The sequence below is a fragment of the Xiphophorus hellerii genome, chromosome 9 (assembly GCF_003331165.1).
Source record: "Xiphophorus hellerii strain 12219 chromosome 9, Xiphophorus_hellerii-4.1, whole genome shotgun sequence".
NCBI classification, from domain to species: Eukaryota; Metazoa; Chordata; class Actinopteri; order Cyprinodontiformes; family Poeciliidae; genus Xiphophorus; species Xiphophorus hellerii.
The window spans coordinates 27,225,252-27,248,616 of record NC_045680.1 but is presented as its reverse complement, the minus strand read 5'-3'; the positions used below and the strand labels follow the sequence as shown (position 1 = coordinate 27,248,616).

Here is a 23,365-nt window from a genome sequence, read left to right as displayed (position 1 = left end):
CTTTGTCAGAACATCGTATGAAATCTCTTAGAAAATATTTCTACAAAAATCACTGACTGTTGTTTTTCATGGAAAAGCAATTTCACTAAGTTAGAAATGCAGGCATCTACCGTTCAGTCGCTGTTGACAGTGTCCATGTATTGGAGATGATTGGGGTTATTACAGGGAATGCTTGAGAAGTTTGCCTTGAAACAGCAGAAAATTACTCTCCTACATGAAAGAGGATTGTCTCACACATAAGGTCGAACTGCTTTCAGGTTTTCAGTCTTATGACCGACAGTAGATTTCACAGTTTCAGTTTTCCTCATCAAGTTATCTAACTTCTGTGATGTTGACATTCGTCTGTGCTTTCTTTCAGCTATACACAACCCCCCCCCCGATATGGAGCACTGTGGCACTTGGTGCATATTGAGACCAAATGATTATACGTCAAACAACTTTCAGTTTGTAGGACAAGCTGCAGCGATGTTATCCAGAAGATTCTGCTGACTCTAAGGAAACAGACAGCAATTTCTTTTTCATCGTTTTCAATGATTTATTGCTTTTTTGAATGACTGTAATACGCTATGTGACGATACAAGGCTACAATATGTGCAAGTGGCTGTGTTCATAGCAACATGATGAAGGTTATATGTTAGTTAAGCATTTTAATTTGATAGGAAATATTTGATATCTTGGTGGAAAACAGGCTGGGTGTAAAGGAAGAGCAGCAGGAACTTCTTCCTCAGCTATATTGATAAGGTTTTGTTTTCTTTTGATTGAAGTATTGCATCCAAAAATACAGCATAATACAGAAAGTAATAAGAACATGCATAGCTCATTATTTATTTCTACACAGGAGTAAGTCATTGGCTGTATTTAGTGTAACATTAAAGAGGTTCTGGCTTCAGATCAGTGCTGAAATCGAAATGTTTTCCAGGTTATGTATGAGGCATAAGTCTGATCATTCATCATTTTAATTGTAGCTGGAATTAAAATGATAAATGTGACTAACTTTGATGAGTTAGCTTTGGCTGCACAGTGGTGTAGTTGCACCACTGTTATCTTACAGCAAGAAGGTCCTGGGTTCGATTCCCGACCCGGGGTCTTTCTGCACGGAATTTGCATGTTCTCCCTGTGCATGCGTGGGTTCTCTCCGGGTACTCCGGCTTCCTCACACAGTCCAAAAACATGACTATTGGGGTAATTGGTCTCTCTAAATTCTCCCTAGGTGTGAGTGTGTGTGTGCATGGTTGTTTGTCATGTCTGTCTCTGTGTTGCCCTGCGACAGACTGGCAACCTGTCCAGGGTGAACCCCGCCTCTCACCCGGAACGTTAGCTGGAGATAGGCACCAGCAGCCCCCCCGACCCCACTAGGGACAATGTTGTTAGAAAATGGATGGACGGATGGAAGGATTAGACAGCTTAGTTTGAGCATAAAGATGCCGAAACATATCCCATATGTCCATTTACCTTTTTGCCATTTCTCGTTGGAAAACGAAGACATTTTATCTAGATAAATTTATTTTATATTGCAATGTAATAAAATATTGACTGGGGCATACAGTCAGCTGAAGAATATTTCTTTTAAAGGCAGCCACCAGGATGTATGTGCACAGTTTTGATTGTTTTCTGTCAATAACAGCCAAAGAAAATGTTCAGATGGAGAAGAAATCTAAAGAACGCCACGCCGTAGCAGTGCAAGATCTACTGATAATAATTTATGATGACATCCAGGAAGCCATGCTGTTTTGAAGTAGAGTCATGAAAGCATTTTTGGACTCAAATTTTTCAGTTCCATGTTTCCTTTTGTTTTTCATTAAGACAAGGTTTGACAAGCTAACCTTATCTTAATTTGTAATTTATTTGACTATTTCTTTAGAAAACTAGATACTGTTCAGTTTTAAATTTTTTGTTTGAGACAGTCTGTAGGGCACTGTTGAGATTAATTTGGATGAAAATTATTTAAATGCTTAGAATGTTAAAGAGAAATCATTAGTAAATAAATCATCTTTACTTGTTGAGCAAAACCATTTTCCTTAGAAGAGCAGGAGGGGTTCTCCATGTCTGTTTTTGAAGGTTACTTTATGCCTACGTGTAGTAATATCTAGCATTTGGTGTCATTTTTTTCCTTCTTTACTAAACCCATATCAAACCAGGACTTCAAAGCAGAGTGTGTGTACACTTACATCCCTGATCCACTGGGTCTTGCAAATCAAATGTTCTGGCTTACAAATAGGAAAGTTGAACCAGTGAACATACTGAGAACATTTGTCATACTTTATGATCACACAACTTTTGACTGGGAGAAAGATCAAGTCTATAAGTCCATTTCAGGTCGGCTGCTGCTCAACCACAAAAATCTTACTCTGTAGTTGTTTTTTTATTACTACTCTGGCTTAAAATAACTTAAAACCTTTGGATTTTGTTACATTGCTGAATAATAACATAAAAACAAATTTTGTTAGGCTTGTGTTGGCCTATAAATATCCAGGAACAGTAACATGGAATTATGTCCCTGATTTCTATGTTTGATTCAAATGTTTTTGTGGTTTTAATAACAAAATGAGTGCTTTGGTTGCTATATTTGCTTCAACAAATCCAAGTAGATTGCATTGGTAATATTGCTGACAGGGCAGCCATTTTCAAAATGACATAAAAATGAAGAGGAATACTGGAAGTGACTTTGTCCTTTTTCATATTTCTTTCCAGGTTGGTGTTCAGATGCATATATGAGAGATTCCTTCTTTCTTTTCTTTTTATAGTTTTTCTTTAAAGATAAAGATTGCATATGAACAATCAAAAGCAAATTTTAAAGTTCAGTTTGAACAAAATGAACTTCCATCCGGTATCCTGCACCAGAAATATGTGGCTCTGCATCTCAGCATGATTTAAAGATGGAGATATAAAAAAAAAAACAAAAGCAATACACAGGTTTCGTCCCATTTAAGAGTCTGTTCTGTTTTCTGAAACATGCAGCCCAGTGCTCTATGTTTCCTGCTCCATCACCTCTCCAACTTCTTTCTCATCTGTTTTTGAGGACAGCTCTGTGTTTCCCGTCCCAAAGTCCAGCACCTGCAAGTTGACGAGGTGGGCGAAGGAGCTCTCGTCTACAGAGTCCACCGACAGCCGGTTAAACCTTGGAACGAAAAACAGGAGGGACGGTTTAGTTTGTGAAATTGGCACTTTGTCTGCTGAAGCCTAAGGCTTTAGGATTCACTTAGCAGATTAACTTAAATTTACAGATCTGTCTGGTGATGCTGGTCCAGAATGAGTTTGGAAGGGTGCAAATTGTGAGCATCTCTTACAACTGTTGAGCAAAACTAGTTTTAGTTGTTCTGAGCCATTTACTCACCGAAGTGTTGGCTTTAGTTACCTCAGAGTATTTTTAAGGAATGTCTGAGATCCATTCCATTTACTTGCATGTGTAGAAACTGATTACACAGCCTATCCATGAGTTTAATCATCCATCACCAAGTGATTTCTGTGACATTACAATCTTTTTTTCCATTTCCCTCCTGCTGCAAACACTCCAGTTGGTACAGACTATGTGTTCCCTCCACTTGCTTCCCTGCAAGTGGAGGGAAGCAAGCGGAGAGAAATGGAGCAGTGGCTGTTATGTTAATAATGACAAACCTGCATCCCGGAAGGGGTCAAAGCTCGTAAGCGTAGCTATAAAGCAACAAGGTTAAGGTCACACTGAAACCAAACCAGAACAAATACCTTGAAAGCACATGTTCAAACCCTCTTAACTCTTGTCTGACCGCTGCTTTCAGCTGCAGGGCTTGTGGCGGTAAGCCAGCAGTACGTGGAATAAACCAAAGTGGAACATTTGCTGAATGCACTCAAGTTAGTGGAGTTGGAGAGATTAGATCCTGTGTTGCGGTACTCTACAAAATGAAGCTAAGTCCGAATGTGCAGCAGATAGTGCTTTCTTTTGATTTGCAGCAGAACGGCACACACAGAAGGTCGTTCCTGTGAGGAAAAATCTCATTTTATTAACACTAAAACCAAAAACAGCTCCAGAAAGGAAAATGGTCCCAAATGTAAATGCTGAATGTTATAGATCTTACAAATAAGTGTTGAATTATTTGTAAGTTGACAAATAACTTATTTGTAAGCATATAGTGGATTGCATTCACTATCTGCTCTATCTCAGTTTATAATTCACAAAGCAGAAAGCACCAATGACCAACCAGCAGAAACATCTATACGTTTAGATCATAGTTGAACAAATAGACCAGGGGATGAGAACAGTAGTGCAGATATTAGGTTTTTAATACTTTTTGAAGCATGCAGATGTGGCCATGTTTCAGGTTAAGGATGTTTGTGCGTCTCTCACCGAAGGAAGATGCCTTTAATGTTTGGAGTGCCTTCAAACGCTGAAGCAGGAACACTGGAGATCCGGTTGCTTTGCAGGTAAAGATACTCCAGAGACTCAGGAAGGTCTGATGGGATGTGTGTTAGCTGGTTACCAGAAAGGTCTAGTGTCTAAAATAATAATGATAATAATATATACATCATCAAAAAGGAACATAGCAAAAGAAATTAATGTTACTCATATACCACTATCACATGTGGGTGGGTGGATGGATCCGTAAAAATGTATTTATTTTTTGTATTTTGTCACACTTGAAGTATGTAACTTTTATAAAAATGTTTTTGCATATTTTGTACACCTGTCAGTATGCTGTGACAGTATATCCTAAGACAGATGATCTGTGAAAAAGAATCAAGTTCCTCTACCTTGTCCCTGTGGTCCTACTGCTAACTAAAGTCAAAAACAACCAATCAGAGCCAGGAGGAAGGTATTAGTACTGTGAATTAAGCTTGTGTACGTGCTCCTCAGTGTGCTAATGAAGGAGAAGCAACTTACTGAGAAACAGTTTATCTGCCATCATCAGTGGCTATGCTAACTAGCCTAGCATTCACGGTAGGCTCTGTTGAGGGCAACTAGCAGTAGCATAGCAGAAAAAAGGGTGTGAGTAGTGCGTACATGAGCATGATTCTGATTGCTAGGTTCCTGAGCAGTGTATCTCTGCAGATCTGACCACAGGAAGGAGGCAATAGAGCTCAATTTTTTCACAGATTTTTTTTTCACAGTCTCATTTAAAACAAATAATGTAAATAAAAGTAATCTATTGTAGGTTTTAACCTTCTATGTTAAGGTAATAGACTGGGATTACTAGACTTGTTACTAAGCATAATCTGACCAGTATCTCTGCAGGTCACTCACTGTGAGAGCACTGAGCTCCATCCAAGCTCCTTGGTAGGCTGAGTTGAGTTTTAGTTTGTTGTCACTGAGGATCAACTTCTGTAGCTTCTGCATTCCTGCCAGGGCTCCATATGGTATAGCACTGAGCTGGTTGTTCTTGATCTCCAGAACCTTCAGACTGTGCGGAAGGCCCAGGGGAATGGCATGAAGGGCATTTCCAGACAGGTCCAGAGTTTCCAGTATGCGCAGCTTTCTGAAGGCGTCACGGTGAATCTTGGTGTTGGTCAGTTTGTTGTAGCTGAGATTGAGCTCAGTCAGGGTATACAGCAAGGACAAGTCATTGCGGCCAATTTCAGAAACAAAGTTGTGGAGCAGCATGAGAGTCTTGGCTCGCCGAGGTAAGCCTCTGGGAACTCGTTCCAGCAAGTTATTATACAAATGAAGTGTGTGCAACTTCTTCAAGCCCTAGGAGAAAAATGCAATTTAAATGAATGAAGAGCACTGTTGCTATGCAGTGCGTTTGAGGATATGCACTGCTATTACACATATTTGAGTAGCATCTAATATAAGTATGTCAACTTTTCCTTAAAGTACCTGGAAGGCCATTGGGTGTATAGAGCGGGAGCGCAGCTTGTTATTGTGAAGTAGCAGGTATTCAATGTTCCGCACAGAGATGAGCGCGTCTCCAGGAATGCTGCGGATGGCGTTCTTCTCCAGGTGCAGCAGCACCAGGTTGCGAGGCAAACCCATAGGAACAACACTCAGGTTGTTATTTGACAAGTCAAGATACTCGAGGTTACTCAGCTGGCTGCGGAAATAGAAGAGGAAGGAAATCATGTTTTTGATTCTGCACTCTGTAATTTAACACTTTATGTTCTTTGTGACTCCTAGCTGCTTAACAGCTGCAGAGCAAATTCCAAGGTTTGCATTTAAAGATGCTTGAAATAAGTTTCCTGCACATTAGGAGTTGAAAATAGTAATAAAAAAACATTTTGTCCAAGTAGAATCAAGGGATGATGTATACCAGGAGACTTCAGTTACCTCTCCAGCATTAGCTAGATGTACTGGCAGTTAACTACCAACTACCATTCAGACGACCAAGTGGTGAGTCTGCTTAAGTTGAATACTTCGATTCTATGGTGTTTATGGTGTCAGTGGAAGAAACATTAAGAAACTGCACAGTTTGTTAAATCCTTGTTCTATAGAACGAAGATAAAGTTGACCAAAATATTAAATATCTGCAGCTGGTGGTTATGATTTTACAAGCGGATTAGTTCTTTTTTGATCAGGTAAAGTCTTTTGCCCAGCAGTGATACTCATTTAGGGAGAGCTGAGATCTGGTGATCACGTTAACAAACCATTCACAGTACAGACTCTGTCTTAGAATGCTGTGGACTTGTTAGTTGTGTAAATTTTGAGGTATGATCTATTTGTGTGATGTGAGACACTTTTGTGTTCTTTATTTTAGTTATGAAAATACAGAGTGAAATATTTAAATTGTTTTGTTTTGTGACTAAAATATTAAGCGCACCTGAAAGTCTCGTTGTCCATCCCATCATTGGTGAGGAGGTTGTTCTGGAGATAAAGTTCTCGAAGGTTGCGCAAATCCTCAAAGGCCCCTGCTGGGATTTTCTCCAGCCGGTTACTCTGTAGCAAAAAGGAAATATTTTTTTATGAATAAAATGATATGCTCTCCACAACCTTTTAGCAGAGAGTGGCTGGATTGGGGCAAATGAACTAAAACTCTTTTGGTGTGAAGTCAGTCATGATCCTGCCAGGCTCCAGTACTCGGCAAGTAAAGTTTTTCCAGTTTGCATCACTACTGTGTCTCACCATGACGACCACACCAGATCATGCAGGAACATGCAAGAAGATTTCCCTCCAGACCTTATATCTTTATCATATCCTTTTGTTTTTAGGTAAAATGTCTCAAAGGGTCCAAAGCATTTGAACTTACAACAAATAAAACAGTAATAATAATAAATAAGCGAAATATGAAAGAAAATCATCAGAATTTATAAAATCTATCTCTTTGTATCCCGTTTCAAACATTTCAGGTTCTTTTCTTTTTTTTAAATTATTCCAGGAAACATCTGCTGCATATTTACAGGCATTTTTCCCTAATTCCGTTTAGGGTTGTTGAACAGATGTTTCTAAAACACAGTCAGAGTGAATGATTACTACCTGGTGTTTACATAAAAGCCTAAGCACAGATTAACTCTGGATCTAAGAAGTCTACAGGACCAAGATAAAACTGTCAGATTTTTAGAATGTGAAAAAAACCAGACTAAAATATGTCATCGTACATCTTTAATCTGACATATTAATCTGGTGAAATATTCACTGATGGGAAACACCTGGTGGCTTCATCAGGAAAGGTATTCAAGATTTTAAGAGAAGAGGAAGAAATGTGATCTGTTAACACGCAACACAAGGAAATGAGCAGAAAAGGAACAAGATAAAGAAGAAGAGTTCAAGAAGATGACGAAGAACAATAATGGAAGGAGACGGCGTAGTGGCAGGAAACAAGAAGTGGCTCCAGACATGACTTCAGGATATGGTTAGACTGAGATGGAGTCCTGGGTTTTTACGTGTCTTGTTCTGCATTTTATTTACTGTGTTGGTCATAGAATATCCTTGTCCAGCTACTTTAGAGAAACATGAACCCCAGCTGGCTCACACTAAGAACATACTTCTACATACATTATGTAAATAGACACAAGCAGTTTTCTTACTGTCTGATATTAAATCTGTCTAGAAGCATCAATTAAGATTGCCAAAATTATTTTTATTTGCAAATGTTCTAAATAACGAGAAATATAATTTTCTTAGTTATTTTTATGCTCCTTCGGTTTCCCACCACAAGCTTCTCACAACAATTTTTGAATTTTGACCCATTTCTTCTGGTTTATCTTAATCAGGTTTGTAAGTTTGCTCTCTTTTAGTTCTGCAAACTTCTATGGAACAAATATCAGAGGTTTTTGATGGTCAGTTCAAAACATTAACATTGTTGTCCTTAATGAACTTTGTCCATCTGGAAGACTCGTTTGTGCTCAAGGCTTAACATCCTGGCTCAAGTGTTGTAACGCTGCTTCAGTATTTTTACATAATGTTCTTTTCTCACGGTGATATTTAATGAAGTGCACCAGTCCCTCCTGCAGTAAAACACCAACACAGCATGATGAAACCACTACCGTACTTATCTGTTGAAAAAGTTTTTCCTCTTACTTCAGCATCGCTGAAGAGGAAAACCTTATGGAAGAATAAATAATGTGTGTTACTGTAATCGCTTGTGTCCAAATATCATTGTTGTTGTTGCATGTGTGAGACCTTCAGATGAAGTCGGAGAAGACTGGACGGCAGATTGCTGGGAACGACCCTCAGGAAGTTGCTGGATATGGTGAGGATCTCCAGCGTGTCAGAAGCATTGAACATGTTATTGGGAAGTCCTTCATCTGTCAGCTTGTTGTTATGGAGATACACAGACCTATGGAGTCATGATACACACACAGGATATGTTCTACTAACTGTACCTGAAATAAAAAGAGGTATAATCACACAGAAGACATGTCGGTACCTTAGTTTTGGTTTATGACCAAATGTGTATGGGTAGATCCTGGAGAGCTGATTAGCAGCAAAATCAGCGCTGACCAAAGATGGCGGCAGAACTCTTGGTGCAGAGGAGAGCTACAAGCACATCAGAGAATGAATGAAATACTGTGATTTCTTTTTAGTTTTCTCTATGTGGTTTACATTTACATTCACAACTGGCCATTAGCCGCTTTTTCTGAGGCTGCCTTATTCTGGCTAAGCTGTTGGAGACAAAGAACTGTAAATTGTTTGTTGTTAGATCTTCCTTCCAAATGTACAAGAGGCCTCTACTGGTATTAGTAGAGGGAGTGAAAGAGGTCGTCTCAGTTTAAATGTAGAGAGCGACTTTAGGAATCTAAAAACAGAACTGCAACAAACAAGACTTGAACAGGGAGAAGAAAAATAAGAAAAGAGGTGCATCAAGCATTATTAGCATAATTAAAATATAAGGTTAATCCATAGATTGAGGTGAAAATTCTTCCAGTTCCATCCAGAGTGCATTTACTCTCCAAGAATTCATCCTGAATCAAATTCTGATTGATGATGGCAAGAGACATGCAGTTTCTGAAAACAAGTGTTGCATATTATATAATATAATGACCCTTCCATTGGTCCTTTCACATTTCCAGCATGGATCATAATCTCCTAGTTTCATTCCTGCAATGATATTAAAGCTCCAACTACTTATGCGTTCTCCACCTTCCCTAATGTCTTACGTCTGAAGCCAAAAGTCTCTTTCCACATCTCCTTTTCTATTTTTCTGATCTAAATCACAGCACAGATTACCCAAAAGCCTCTGAGCTCTGAGGCCTCTCATCAAATTATATCAGCAATTGAAATGTTGTTGCCCCTAAGCGATTAATTACTCTGATGATGTATGCCTCAAAGCACGTGATATGTAAAATGGTTTCATATAGGGCCATGCCGTGGTGGCGTAGTGGTTAGTGCGACCCATATTTGGAGGCCTTGAGTCCTCGACGCGGCCGTCGCGGGTTCGACTCCCGGACCCGACGACATTTGCCGCATGTCTTCCCCCCTCTCCTTCCCAGTTTCCTGTCAGCCCACTGTCATATAAGGGACACTAGAGCCCACAAAAAGACCCCCTGGAGGGGTAAAGAAATAAAAATGGTTTCATTTAGCAGATTTTTCAAGAAAAAGAAACTCCAGTTTTGTCTAAATTTTCTCATTTTTTGCTTAGAAAGTTGGATTATTACATACTATCTATAAAACAGAAATGTCAGGTTTCTGAAAAGTTCACATTCTCCTCTCCTGTCCCCAACCAGACAGGCATCCCACCCTCCTCTGACCCACAGCTTTCCTGTAAAATCTGAGATGTTTTATTTTCTACCTCAGTCATTGACTCTTCTACTTCCACAAGTTTGTCTTCAACCAAATCAGGAGCTGCTGCTGCTCCCTTTGCTTCCCCTCCCACTTTTCTGTATATAGAAGTCAGGTGAAGAGGCAGCTGGAGAGACTGATCCGGAGCAAGGCAGCAGGTCTGGATGGTGTGAGCCCCAGAGTCCTGAAGGCCTCTGTGGGATTCTGCAACATCTCCTCATCCTCAGCCTGACCAAACAGAAGGTTCTGTTGTTGTGGAAGACATCCTGCCTGGTTCAGGTACCAAAGAAAACTCAGCAGTCAGCCATTAACAACTACAGACCTGTTGCCATGACATTCCACATAATGAAGGTCCTGGATGAAATTCATCCATTTTTTTCCTTCCACTCAATTTTCTATGAAAATGCTTGGATACAGCACTTTGTGAACAATCAGAATAATTAGTATTAACCTTTTGTGGCTTCCCTTCCTTGCCTTCCTTGTGAAAAGTGTCCATGTTTGTCTTCTGTACATCTGTCCAGTCAACAGTTTAACTCGTGATTGTGGAGCCAACTGACCCAGAGTGAGAGACCATTTAGAGGCTCAGGAAACCTTTGCAGGTGTTTTCCTTCCACTCAATTTTTTTTTATAAATCGCTTGGATACAGTTTCCAATACTTAACTTTTTGGAAGATATTTAAATTTTTTGAGAAGAAAAACTGAATCTTGGTTTAACACTATTTGTAACCTGTAATTATTAAAATTCCAAGAATTAAAGGCTTAAAATATCTCACTGTATGTGCAGTAAATCGATATAACATACAAGTTTTACTTTCTGAGCGTCATCATAGTTAAAAAGAAAAGATGTATCTCTTCAATAATATAAGGCTTTCAAATGCTAAAATCTGTCAATTGAATATAAAAAGCAGAGAAGCATTTTTGAGATTACACATTCATTTAGAGCTTTCTCCTTAATAACACGGTTTATGTATTAAAGTAACACGGGATGTCTTTGAAGCTTAGTGAGCACTTAAAAATCCTCTATTCTTCCTGCATTCTGTTTTTCTGTTTGACCCTTTGGACACACAAATCTGCCCATCCTTTCTCTCTCACTCGCCTTGTCCAATCCGGTCCTCAGTAGCACTCACTGCTACTGAGTGAAAGGTCAGTAGCATTTTTAGCTTTGACCAGCTAAAACACAGCTATTACTGTCTTTCACAACAAAATAGACGAGATGTTTTGAGGGCAAAGAAACAATCGTGCCATTGTGCAGTGTGATAATTCTGTACATTTTAGATTCTTGCGTATGACTCACCTTGTTGTTAGCCAGGTACAAATAAGCCAGCTCTTCAAGCATTTCAAAGCCTTCATCTTCAAGGCCTGAAAAATAGACAAAAATGTGAATTAATATGCCTGCCTGTCATTGCATTGTCCCAAAGGGGCGGTGGTATGTACTTTCCAGGCACCTGGTGCCATTTTATAGCACAATCAAGTAACTGTATCAACTTCAGCTGTTATAAAAATTATATATCCAACATGACTTAAAAAAAATGTGACTTTGTAATTTATCGCTTTGAAATTGGGCCATAGAGAAAAAGACCTGGAGATCAAAGCTGTTTTAATACTTAATCCTGCCTATGAAATCATAATGTCACATGCATGCAAATTTTTCGGTCAAACCTAGATGTTTCAGATCACAAAATTTCAAAATCAGATAAAGCTAAATAGAAAATATAGCATTCAAGATGATTTCATTCATTAGAGGAAAAATCCTATCCAAACCACCCTGACAATACATGAAGATGTAATTTTTAAATAACTGATTAACTGTGATTAACCACATTTGTTTAGTTCTGTTCCCCTTGCCACACCTTCCTGTCAGTGGAATGAACAAATCCCTTAAAAAGAAAGTGCCTAACAACATGAAGTAGGCTAAAAGATCTGAAAAAGCAACACATAAAATCCTATTTAAAATAAAATCGATATCCGATGAGAAACAAAGTCCCTGATGTCTATCTGACCGGAAAGCGTTACAACCCCGTTTGTAGAGCGTTCAGACTCCAGTGAACCACAGTGAGAGCCGTTATCCACAAACAGAGAAAACACAGAACAGTGGTGAACCATCCCTGGATTGTCTGGTAGACCAAACTTACTCCAAGGTCTCAAAAGAACTTTAAAAGCAGAGACGGTGTTAAAATGGCCTCCACAGGAAAGGGTTCCAATGCCAAACCCACTGCTGACCAAAAACAAACACAAAACCACATTTCAAAGATGCCAGAGACTACAGGGAAACCATTCTGTGGAATGGTCAAACGATGCACAATTTTTGCCATGTGTGCACTATGTAACATCTAGATTAAACCTAGCACAACATTATAGAAAAAGGACATTGTACTGAGTGTCAAACATGACAGCTGTAATAAGATGGTCTGTGGCTGCTTTCATTCTTTTTGACCTTTTGATGGGATTCGGATGTTTTCTCTCTATGAGAAAACTCTGAAAGAGAATATTCCTCTCTTGATCAAAGCACACTTGGGGTTTACAGCAGGACAGTTATTCAGAGTGCACCAACAAGTCCAGATCTGAGCTCTTCAAATGTTACCAAATCAGATCATTTGGATTGGAAGTTAAAAGTCTGGACTTAAATCTAATCGAGTTGCTGTGGCATGACCATAAACACACCATCCATGCATCAAACCCTTTATTGCAGCTGAATTTATACAATTATCCAGAGAAGAGTGAGTTGATGTTGACTCAGTGATCTGAAAGACTCAGTTATCGCCAAGGCTTGATGGCAGTTTGTGCTCTCTAGAGTGGCACAGTCAACTATCTGCTGTGGATTGAGAGTTAGAAATTTTATTACATCCTCTCACATTACATTACTAACCTACATTTTGTTATGTCTTAATTCACAAAACTTTCTACAAAAGTTTATTCTTTCATTGAATAAACTTTACCGAGTCATCCCTGAAGGTTATTCTCAAGGGATGTAGTTTTGTAAAGACTGACTGACTCCTCAATGTTTAGGTGAATCTTCTGTCGTTGGCTATAAAACTCATTGACTCTGTCAGAACTTTTTTCTTTGACCTGAACAACAACTCTTGAGCGACGGAGCTCTCATATCTTTTACAAGCAATATTTCATATGGTGTTCTACACTGAGAAAAAACTGTTGCCAGCAAGTCCTATTACATTTTAATATTTTCATTATTCAATCATATCTATTATGAGTGAATAACAGATATGAAAAACTTTCTGTTGTTACTTTTACTTGTATTTTATTTCTACTTTTGATCATTACATGTGTTTCTAATACATGTCAGATCTGCCTTATAAAATTCATAGGTTCTATTAGTTTATTTTATGAATTCTTTTTAGTTCAGCACTTTTGTCACTGTTATTTTTAAGTAAATAAAAATAGAGTTGGCTTGATAAATCCTGGTCAAGGATTCTGTATGGAATTTGAACATTCTCCCCATGAATGCATGAGTTCTTTCCAGGTACTCTTTCACCCACAGTCCAAAAAACAGGTGTATTAAGATCATTAAAGACTATAAATATTCCTTAAGTAAAACTATAATTGTGTGTGCTGTCTCTCACTCTACAAATGTGTGCAAAACTTTGTCTATATTCAGTTAAAACACTTTTGCAATTGTAGTGTCTCCATTAAATAAATGAAAAATAAAATCACAGGCGAATAAGCTTGTTAATGCAATAAGTCATTAAAAATCATGGCTGCACAGATTGTAAACAGCTACATGAGATATATTCATAATTCAGCCACGGTGCTGGCACTCATCCTATATCAGCCAATCAGTGGAGAAATTAGAGTCTTATTCAGGCATTGGAGCAACAAGCCCCGCCTACTTGGGAGCAGCTACGCATGCGGCTTTTTGGGGAAATTGTTGCCGTGGGTTTTACAGAAGAGCTATGGATTCAACATGTTTGAATGACACAGAACTTTTTATGAACAGAGCTTTTTAGGGCTCCCCAGTGAACACAGAGATTCTGCAGTGTTGAGACTTGGTTGCTGTATTTACCCTCTGTGGAGAGCCAGTGTCTTTTTGTTTTTCTGTCCCACACAAAAAAGTCAACAAAAAGAAACTCATCCTCTTGCTGCTTCCTGTCGTCTTCTTTGTCATTTTCACTAGAAGTCGGCTGTTGATCATGTGACTTGTGTTGAGTGAAAAGTGTTTCCATTGCAGTTTTGTGAAATAAATCTATTTTGATATGGCTGAAAAAAACCTCATCCAGTGCAAAAAACTTTTATTGAAAAACGTGAAGTTTTTGGGGGGGGTGTAATTGGCATGTTTCCTTTTAACACATTTATTTTTGGAATTCCAATTTGTGCAATTTTAAGTTAATGGAAAGGCAATTTGCCTCACCATGTAACCAACTGGCAGCTTGTTTATGGCATGCCCAGTCTCATGCTGACTCAGCAGATTGGCACCCTGCCTGCAGCGTTGAAGTAGGTATGGATGAATGAATCCTTCATTTTAATTCCAATAACTAAATTGAAGAAATCTAGGTCAACCCACCCCTAGGTAAGCTTAATGTTGAATATTAATCTTAGCAGCCAATTTTTGGAGTTAAAAATCTTAATGAATGGCTGGGTTAAACCCATGACCAACTTGTTTGTGTTAAATCAGCTGCTTCTGTTTACATCTGATCCAGAACAAGGCATACAAAATAACCCCAACCATGACATTTTTCACACTGCAGTCTTTTGTCTTCTAACTTCCGGCATTGCCGACTACTCAAAACTCCATGGCATTTAAACAACACTTCAGAAACCTTTCTGTCAAAAAATAAAAATGAATTCTTTCGTCTCCATCCATTGCCATCTGTTTCTTGTATGTGACTATTTGCTGGAATTAAACACACGTTGGGACAGACCGCTGAACCAGGCAACAAGTGAAATAGCAGCAATTCCTCTGCTACTGACAGGTGCATATTGAAGATATTTACTTCAATCAGCCAACCTACAAACAAAGCTGCACTGATAAAACTTTCCACTCTGCCTCTAAAATGGCCTTGGAACCATGTCTGCAGTTTCCCTCCCCAGTGAACACAGAGTTCCAGCATAGTGTTGAGACTTGGTTACTGTGTTTACCGTCTGTGGTGAGCCAGTTGTTTTGGAGGTTGAGAGTCTCGAGTTGATGCAGATGGGAAATGTGCTCCACTGTTATTTCCTTGATTTTGTTGTTCTGCCATCAGGGGAAAAAATATGCAACATTTACAAAGGCAGACTAAAGTTCAGCACTTTGTGTTCTGAGCAATAATTTCATATTATGAATAGGTACGTGTACTGCTGAAATTGATGAGAAATGTGTGTGTGTGTGTGTGGGGTGTGTGTGGGTGTGTGTGTGGGGGCGTGCGTGTGGGCGGGTGTGTGTGTGTGTGTGTGTGTGTGGGCGTGGGCATGTGGGGGCATGCGCGTGGGTGTGACTACTTGTTTAGCTGTATTTATGGATCTTTTGAAGACAGATAAGCCTTATGGGGACCAAACATTGTATTAGGACCAAATGCTGGTCCTAATACAAAGGACCCTTTTGTTTACATTTAGCATGAGGGTTTAGAAGTAAGGTGTGAATTAGGTTAAGGTTAGGATTAGAGTCATGGGAAATTGTCTGGATTAGGCATAATATATTTACTAAAATAAATGAAAGTTAATGCAAAGTCCCAATATGGGTAGAAATGCAAATTTGTGCGTGTGAACCAGATTTTTATGTCCTTGTGGGAACATATTTCTGTCTACATTGTGGGGTCGTGGTGACCACTGCTTCTTGTGGGGACAAATCCTGGTCCCCATAAGGGGAAATTGCGTTTATGGGTTAGGGGTTTGATAGATATGATAGGGTTATGGTTAAGAATAGGGTTAGGGGTAGGGAAAGGGTTAGGCTGTAGAAAATGATTGTAAGTCAATGTAAAGTCCCCACAAGGCACAAAAACACAATTGTGTGTGTGTGGGACCTGTAGAGAAAGTCGACGGATCTTATTAGGCAGCTCTTCGGGGAACTCTGTCAGGTCAACTCCTGCACAGTCCACTGTTCCGTCTGTTGTGCAGCTGCATTCTGAAGGGCATTCAGTTGTTACCAGTGTTGCAGTGTCAGCTTCCTTTACTGCCTCTTCCTCTTCTTCTTCCTCAGGTTCCACTGGGGTCTGGCAACGTACCAGCATCCACACCAAGAGCATCACACTGAAGGCCTGCAGGATGGAATGCTTTGGAAAGTCCATGTCTACTGTTGATATGTCCTGTTGCACAAGCAAATACACAGCAACAGTTATCTCCACTGTTCAACGAAAAAGCAGAAATCAGTTTTCTGTTTTTCTGTTTTGTTTCAGCTCATTAAAGAAATTGAAATATCAGACAAAGATAGTATGAGTAAATACAATAGCAGTCCCAAATGTTTTTCTTCTTCAATGGAAAATAGCTATCCAAACCTACCAGACTCTATGTGAGACTACGTGAGACCCCCGAAACCTAATATCTGTTTGTGCCACTCTTGGCAGCAACAACTGCCACCAGGCATTCACAAAAACTGACAATTAGTATTTTTTTTCACTCTGGAGGAAATTTGACACACTCTGCTAACTCAGCAACATTGGAAGGAAGATCAGAATGTTTTTGAGCATTACCTGTTTACTATCATGCCACAGGATATCAAACATTTTTACATCTGAACTTTGACTACATCACTTCAGAACCTTCTTTTTTTCCTTCATTCGTAGTTGGACTCTGTGCTGCATATTTCATGAAGCAAAGCAGTATATGCACATCAGTGGGTTATTGAGCTTAAGGTTACAAACTGGACATTCATCTTCAGAATTTTCTCACAGGATTTTATCATGACGCACACAATCCAAAATGTTTAATTCCTATCTTATTACTCATCAGAATATTTTTTTCCTAATGTCAGAGATCTTCAAGATGATTGGAAAATGTTATTAAGGCTTTTGTGTTTTCTTTTTGATCAGTAGAGTTTTCCTTGGAATTCCCTCAGGAATCATTCAAACAATATTTAGTTCAATAATTCTCCTTTGAGCTGGGGCTTTTAAATGGATGCTCCAGCAAGAAATCCAAATTGTTCATCTTTGGGTTTTTAAGTACAAACTACAGAAATGAAAGTCTTCCAAGCAGTGAAAGGTCTGCATTTCCTAACGATCTGGCAAACTAGCCAATCCGTTCTCGTGTTTGAAATGATGTTATTATTAGTCAAGGAGAAGGCAGCTGTACTTGAGGTGGCAAAAACAAAATAACAAAAATCTTTTTCATTGGGATATTTCATACCTCAAAAGAAACAAGTGAAGAACTTTCAGGAAGTGCTCAAAGGTCCTTGCCACACCCACATGATATTTCTGACTACGCAAATATTTCTGAGACCACGCAAAAAAAGAGCAATCAAAGAATTAGTAAGCTCTTGACTTTGATCCTCAGTACATGACTGTCTGCTTTGAGATCTCCTTCATTCAAAACTGGATGAAGGAGATCATGCAGCCCAAACCAGGGCTGCAGTAATAGAAGAGTGCTGTTTCTTACTTGTAGCCCTGGGAGAGAAAACAAGTGTCTCTGGTCTTGCAGAGCTTGCATAGACCTTAAAGGCTCTGATATGCTTCGTCCAAAGCTTCAAAATGTAGGTGCATGATGAAAATGGCATCTTCCTTCAGGGAGCAGTCTTCCTCTCACTCTCACAGAGCTCAGTGCAATGTTTTCTATGATTGGTCAGAAGTTTGTATTTATGCAGAAATGAACTTGGATGGCAGTGTTGATATTTCGCTTCAACTTGTCTGCTTCCACCATCCGGCTTTTGTATCCACAGTTGATGTTAATACTTTTGAGAAGCATTTATCAAACGTAGTGATAGTAGGTATTTTGTCATCACAAAATACCTACTATAATGACTGTTAAATGGCCAAAAACTCTTGGAAGAAAATTCCAAGGCAGTTGTTCACAGAGGAGCCAGTCTGCAGAATGGTGTGGCTGTTTAGTTAAAGCAAAATGGAGGATGCAGGAACAGAGTGGAGACGCCAGTGTGACGTAGACTGAAGGTCAAATGGTGTTCAAAGGCGATCTGTGCCGTGTGTGAAAGGTGTGTGCGAATACAAACGTCCAGCATCTACATGACCGAGTGTCGACTGATGGCTTCAGGTAAACCTACTTCATGTTATCAGGCAGGTTTCTATTTTAAAAATTCCTTGATTCTATAGCATTAGCGGTGCTGGTCAAACTGAACTCAGTTTCAAAAAGAAATGCAGTTATTCACAGCTGTTTCTTCATTTAGCAGGCATTCTGAATACTTCTCACATAGTGACAGGTTCATTTGGATGGATTTTAAGAGACAAAATCATCATTTGAAAGGGTTTTTTTGTATTTACTCATGTTATCTTTGTCTGAAAGTAAGACCTGATTACCTGAAACACTCGAGTGTGACATCACAGGAAAAACAGAAGAAATTTATAACGAAGCAAATTCTCACAGATACGGCCTGGATATAAACCAGTTTGATTTAAAATATTTCACTTCAGATCTGTCTGGATATCGATCACCAACACATAAAAATAAACATTATGAGCACATTTCCACCAGTAGCAGAAGGTCAACTCCCAAATGTAAAGTCTAATTTAAAGAAACAAAAGCATGACATGTTAGGGCTTTTGCTCTGTTTTTTCTAATTGCACCAGTGATTTTCTGAGATTTGAAGTCTTAAGCAAGGTGCGTGCAAACTTCTACAGCAACATATTGCTGTAATTTATTCTTTCTTGAGCAATTGCAAAAAAAAAAAAAAAACGGCTTCATTACGTTCTCTGATTCTGACAGATACTACTGTTATGCACTCAGAGCAGCTCTCAAGGCAAGCTTCTAAAATCTGTCCATCAAAGAAACCTTTTCAGGCTGTCGCAGGGCAAGAACTAATAGAAACAGCTTAAAAAACATGGGCTAGAGTAGACTCAGCGCAGCGAGCACTTAGTGCACACAGACGACTTCATAAAAACATCATAGCAACCAAGGGTCATAGAGAAGTTTAAAGCCATCTCTAAGAGAACACCAATATCCCACTAAAAGTTGTCATTTATGGGCTTAAAGTACAAAATAGAGATGCTCAGTACTTTTATGGCTTTGGTCTGTTTTCATGCCGTTTCTGAGCAAAGCAAAGGTTATGAAGAGGCTCTGCTCATATTTAGCTGACTGGATTGTCTTAACACACACCAGAAGGCAGAACTGTCATGCATAAATGAATTACCTTGACTCTGGAAACTCAGTGCGAGCTCTGTCCTACATAACAGCCAACCGCAAATCATGCAGCAGAGTTACTACGCTACTTTACCCCCTCTGACCAACATTTGCTGAAAAGAACCGAAGCGTGATATCTGGTCCAAGCTGAGGCTGTCCCATAGCAGGCGAGGAGTCACAGATCTGCAGTAGAACCCCTTCCAGATGTGAAGTGAGAGAGGGAAGGTTAAAGGGAGAGAAGAAGGCAGGAAGATGTGAAAAGGAAGGGAGTTTGGAGGAGGGTCAGCCAAAAACGCAAATTCTTCCTTGTTTTTGCTCTTTTAAAAAGAAAAAAGAAACTGTGGAATTTGGGTTTTAAAAAATATCTTCACCAAAATGTTCTCAGATCTCTTGAAAAAAAAAAAAAAGAAAAGGATACTCAAAAGCAGTCAAGTTTCTCAGGGCCATGAATCATTGTTGTACAAATTGTCTGAAAAATGTGCTTAAATTATGTAAGGAGGAAAGTAAAAAGATTAACCATCCAGACAAAATAGTGAAGTAAAAGAGCAGCAAGTCTTAATGTTACATTTATTTAAGCACATTGAAAAACGGTTTAAAGAAATACTCAACAGAATAAACACAGAAAGGGAAGTAAAATGTAGCAAAACACATTAAAAGAAATAAAAATTAAACTTAGACTCATTAAAACTAAACTCCATACAAAAACTCGGACATTTTTATTTGGATTATCTGCAGAAATCACAATTGAAACAATATCCAAGAAAGACAATAGGTGGATGCGGATGACGCCAAGGGAAGTGGGCGTGGTGCAGGTGGATGCTGGTTCAGGTTCTTTGGGGTTTCCAGACGTTACTGAAGGAGATTTCAGGACGTAACAGACGAGCCGACAGGCAGGGAGTGAGGAGCAAAATCAAGAGCTGCATCATTCTTTTAGTCTTATACAAAAGTATTCATTGCACTTTCACTTTTTCAACAAAACTAAGCTCATAACTGTGGAGAGAAATGAAAAATAAACTAAGCAAAAGTCTTTATCTGAAAGGTGTGGCGTTTATTCATGTTCAGTCTTGTTGAGTCATTAGTTTTGCTGCCGGTCTTCTCCATTTCTACCTCTATTGCCTTTGCGCATCTAGAAACTGAAATGTTTGCCCATTTTCCTTCCAGCATAGCTCAGTCTAACTGAGTAAAAGAGTCTGGGAACCTTAATTTCCATATCTTGTCACAACTTGTCAGTGACTCGGTGCAATCTGCTGCATTTCATAATTTCTCAAACTACTTTGAAAAGAAACTGAACTTAATGCACAGTTTGATAACCGGGGTCAATTGAAGTTTATGCCTGAATTTAAAGGACATACTTGTAAATTACCTCAAGACAAAACTTGTTGCTGACTGAATTGAATTGAATCCGGATTTAGGTCTAAACTTTGACTGGGCCATTTCAAGGAAGGAATATCGTTGGATCCAGACCATTCCATTTCTAACTGGTTTTATGTTTGCAGTAGTTTTCTTGCTGCGAGGCGATCTTTCTCTCCAGCCTCAAATCTTTTGAAGCTTTTTCCAGTTTTTCCTCCAGGATTCACCACGCCGTCCTCTCTGACCTGCCTGCTGCTCTTTGGTCTCCATTAGTTCCCCAATGTCCTCTAACAAACCTGATCCCTTCATAGAACAAATGGATTTATCCTGAAATTGAATTACACACAGGGGGATTCTGTTTCCTGATTAGGTGACTTCTAAGTAACTTTATTAAATTATTATTATATAACTGGGGGTCAAAAGAAACACACATTAAACTTTAGAGATGGTGAAAACTGTAGATCCTTTTCATTCTGGTGCATTATCAGAAAAACCTTTGATTCAGAAATGCCCATTAAAAATACTGAAGTACTCATAACTTGACAATGAGGTTAAAGGAAGTTGAATACTTCAATAAATGAAATTTTTTTTTTAGTTTTCTTCTTGTAAATATAAAAGAACTAAACTACTGGTACGTTGAAGGAAATGTTGTCCTTTGCAGAGTGCTTTTGTAAGCATGTATAAAGCAAACACAAACTGCACTTTGTTCAAATGGGAAAAGACTGAAGGACCAGCCTTCATCAGCTTTTTTTTTTTTTCAGAAACATAAGTCCATTTCAGAACCATAACCATAAAGTTCATTAAATGCAAAGAAATCCCAAAGAAATACCTCCAAAACTCTAAATGTCTATGCTTACCATTTGTGCTTTTAAAGATTACAGACAAAATGTAGAGGCAGTTGCAGGCAGGTGAGAGATTTAAAATCCTGCTATCACAGTGAAGTGCCTGGATCAGGAAGAAGAGAGGAAGGAAGAGGAGGGGGGCAGATTTACCAAGGCTGGAGAGTGGAAAGATGATTGATCCAGATAACACCCTGCTAAGGGACGGAGGGGTCAAAGAGAAAGGTCAAAGGCCTTTTAAACTAATGGTTTAACTCAACTCCCAAGAGTGAAAGAACATCTGAGGAATGCAAAAGTTCAATAAATCATAAAGGAATGGCTGTTGTTTCACATAGTTTATTTATTTAAAATGTTCCAATATGTAATGCTACTGTTCATTATTATTAATCATTATAGAAGTCACTATAGAAACCTAAAAGACCCAATGTTTCATTGTTACCACTGTGGTTCGTTTCTATGTTTTTCTTCACAATAAACAGAATCAAATGTTTGAAAATGAAAAGATATTGGTTGTTTTTTTCTTTTTTGACATGTTGTTGCAAAAACAAACAAATGAATACACTTTAAACCAGAGTTTGATGAGTGAGCCAACATCATATGAAATGCAATGGATTAATCCTGACATGTCCCCCATGTTTATGTGTGACGGCAGATGAGAGAATCGTTTTAGCAACACAGAGTATTTAATCATTAATATACCCAATAAAGTCTTCTGCTTCAGAACAAATATAAACTAAGTGGTCAACATTTTTTCTTATTGTACAGTATATTTGCAATACATTATGAAATTAAAATACTGGATCCACAACCCTTATATTAAGTCACATCCATGAGCATAATTAAAAATAAGAACTGATTATGCTTCTTGATAGAGACTCATATTTCCCAGAAGAATATTTTCACAACTTCTTACATTAAATGCCATGATGGGGAAGAGGAACCTGGGATTCAAACTAAAACAGATAAGCCATAAAATATAGACATCTTAAACTAGGACTAGGACGAGGTGATTGTTGTTTTGTTTTTTTTTGCAGTATCAAAATTGGTTTATTTCCCAAAACTGCAATGGAAAAATCTACATCACACGAGTTGCATGATCAACAACCGGATGTTACCACTGGCACAAACCACAATGAAGAAGACGACAGGAAGTGGTTGGAGGATCGTGTTTCTTAATAACTTATCACTTGAACAAACTTATTCACCTGTGATTATAATTGTTTCTCATTTACTGGAAACACTGCAATTGCAATATTGTGGGATGTTTTTTTTTTTTACATTAGTGGAATAGTGACAAAGTTTTGAGCATATTTGTGATGGGAACACAGCTGGTGGAGATGCAAGAGGTTGCTGTGCAGAAGGTCGATGAGTTTAAACACCAGGGCTTCACCATTCAAAGCAACCAGCAGTGCACAAGAGAGACAAAGAGCGCTGGGGTAACTTGGGGTGGCAGCAAATAAACCAGAGGAGCTGGAGACTGAAGATGATGAAGATGTGTTGTTTTCTCTGGTTTCAAACTTTGGTTTTCACACCATTAGAAATCAGTGTATAGACGCACAATGAGCTGAAATCCAGCAGTGAGAAAGTCATCTCGCTTGTTATTGCTCTGGGAAGTCCACCCTGAGTTAAAACAACAGGCCAGGCCTTCTGCAAATTCTTTTCTGTTTATTTAGGAAATGACTTTCAACACCCCACTCCTCATCACCTCAAGCTGTTACATTATGCCAGTGGAGCAGAATGGAATACCTTGCACCATTTTCTGACACAATGTAAAGACCTGTTTGTCCTCAACGCAACTAAAGAGGCTGTGTAGCGCAACATTTTTCCCCCAAAATATGTCTTAA

The 23,365-nt window shown here is 38.8% G+C and overlaps 1 protein-coding gene across 2 annotated transcripts; it reads right to left on the bottom strand.

Annotated features, from left to right (window-relative positions):
• Window positions 1-2,241: 2,241 nt before the first annotated feature.
• On the bottom strand, window positions 2,242-19,567 carry podn (podocan). Of its 2 annotated transcripts, none has more exons than XM_032573003.1 (11): window positions 19,343-19,567; window positions 16,074-16,355; window positions 15,214-15,307; window positions 11,417-11,481; window positions 8,772-8,881; window positions 8,525-8,681; window positions 6,726-6,841; window positions 5,789-6,002; window positions 5,216-5,659; window positions 4,322-4,470; window positions 2,242-3,118 (listed from the first exon to the last, which is right to left on the bottom strand). In XM_032573003.1, the coding sequence occupies exons 2-11, from the start codon at window positions 16,335-16,337 to the stop codon at window positions 2,968-2,970; spliced, it is 1,764 nt and encodes a 587-aa protein (XP_032428894.1). In that variant the 5' UTR covers window positions 16,338-16,355; window positions 19,343-19,567; the 3' UTR covers window positions 2,242-2,967. The 2 variants fall into 2 exon arrangements, with proteins under 2 accessions (XP_032428894.1, XP_032428895.1); XM_032573004.1 differs by having other exon boundaries at window positions 16,197-16,355.
• Window positions 19,568-23,365: the final 3,798 nt, after the last annotated feature.

Bases quoted from the DNA above. Each gene is read 5' to 3' on its own strand.
- podn (XM_032573003.1), bottom strand. From the start codon at position 16,337: ATGGACTTTCCAAAGCATTCCATCCTGCAGGCCTTCAGTGTGATGCTC. The intron at 8,682-8,771 runs GTACCGACATGT...ATGACTCCATAG, and splicing joins GGTCATAAACCAAAACTAAG to GTCTGTGTATCTCCATAACA. The intron at 6,003-6,725 runs GTGCGCTTAATA...CTATTTCCGCAG, and splicing joins ATGGACAACGAGACTTTCAG to CCAGCTGAGTAACCTCGAGT.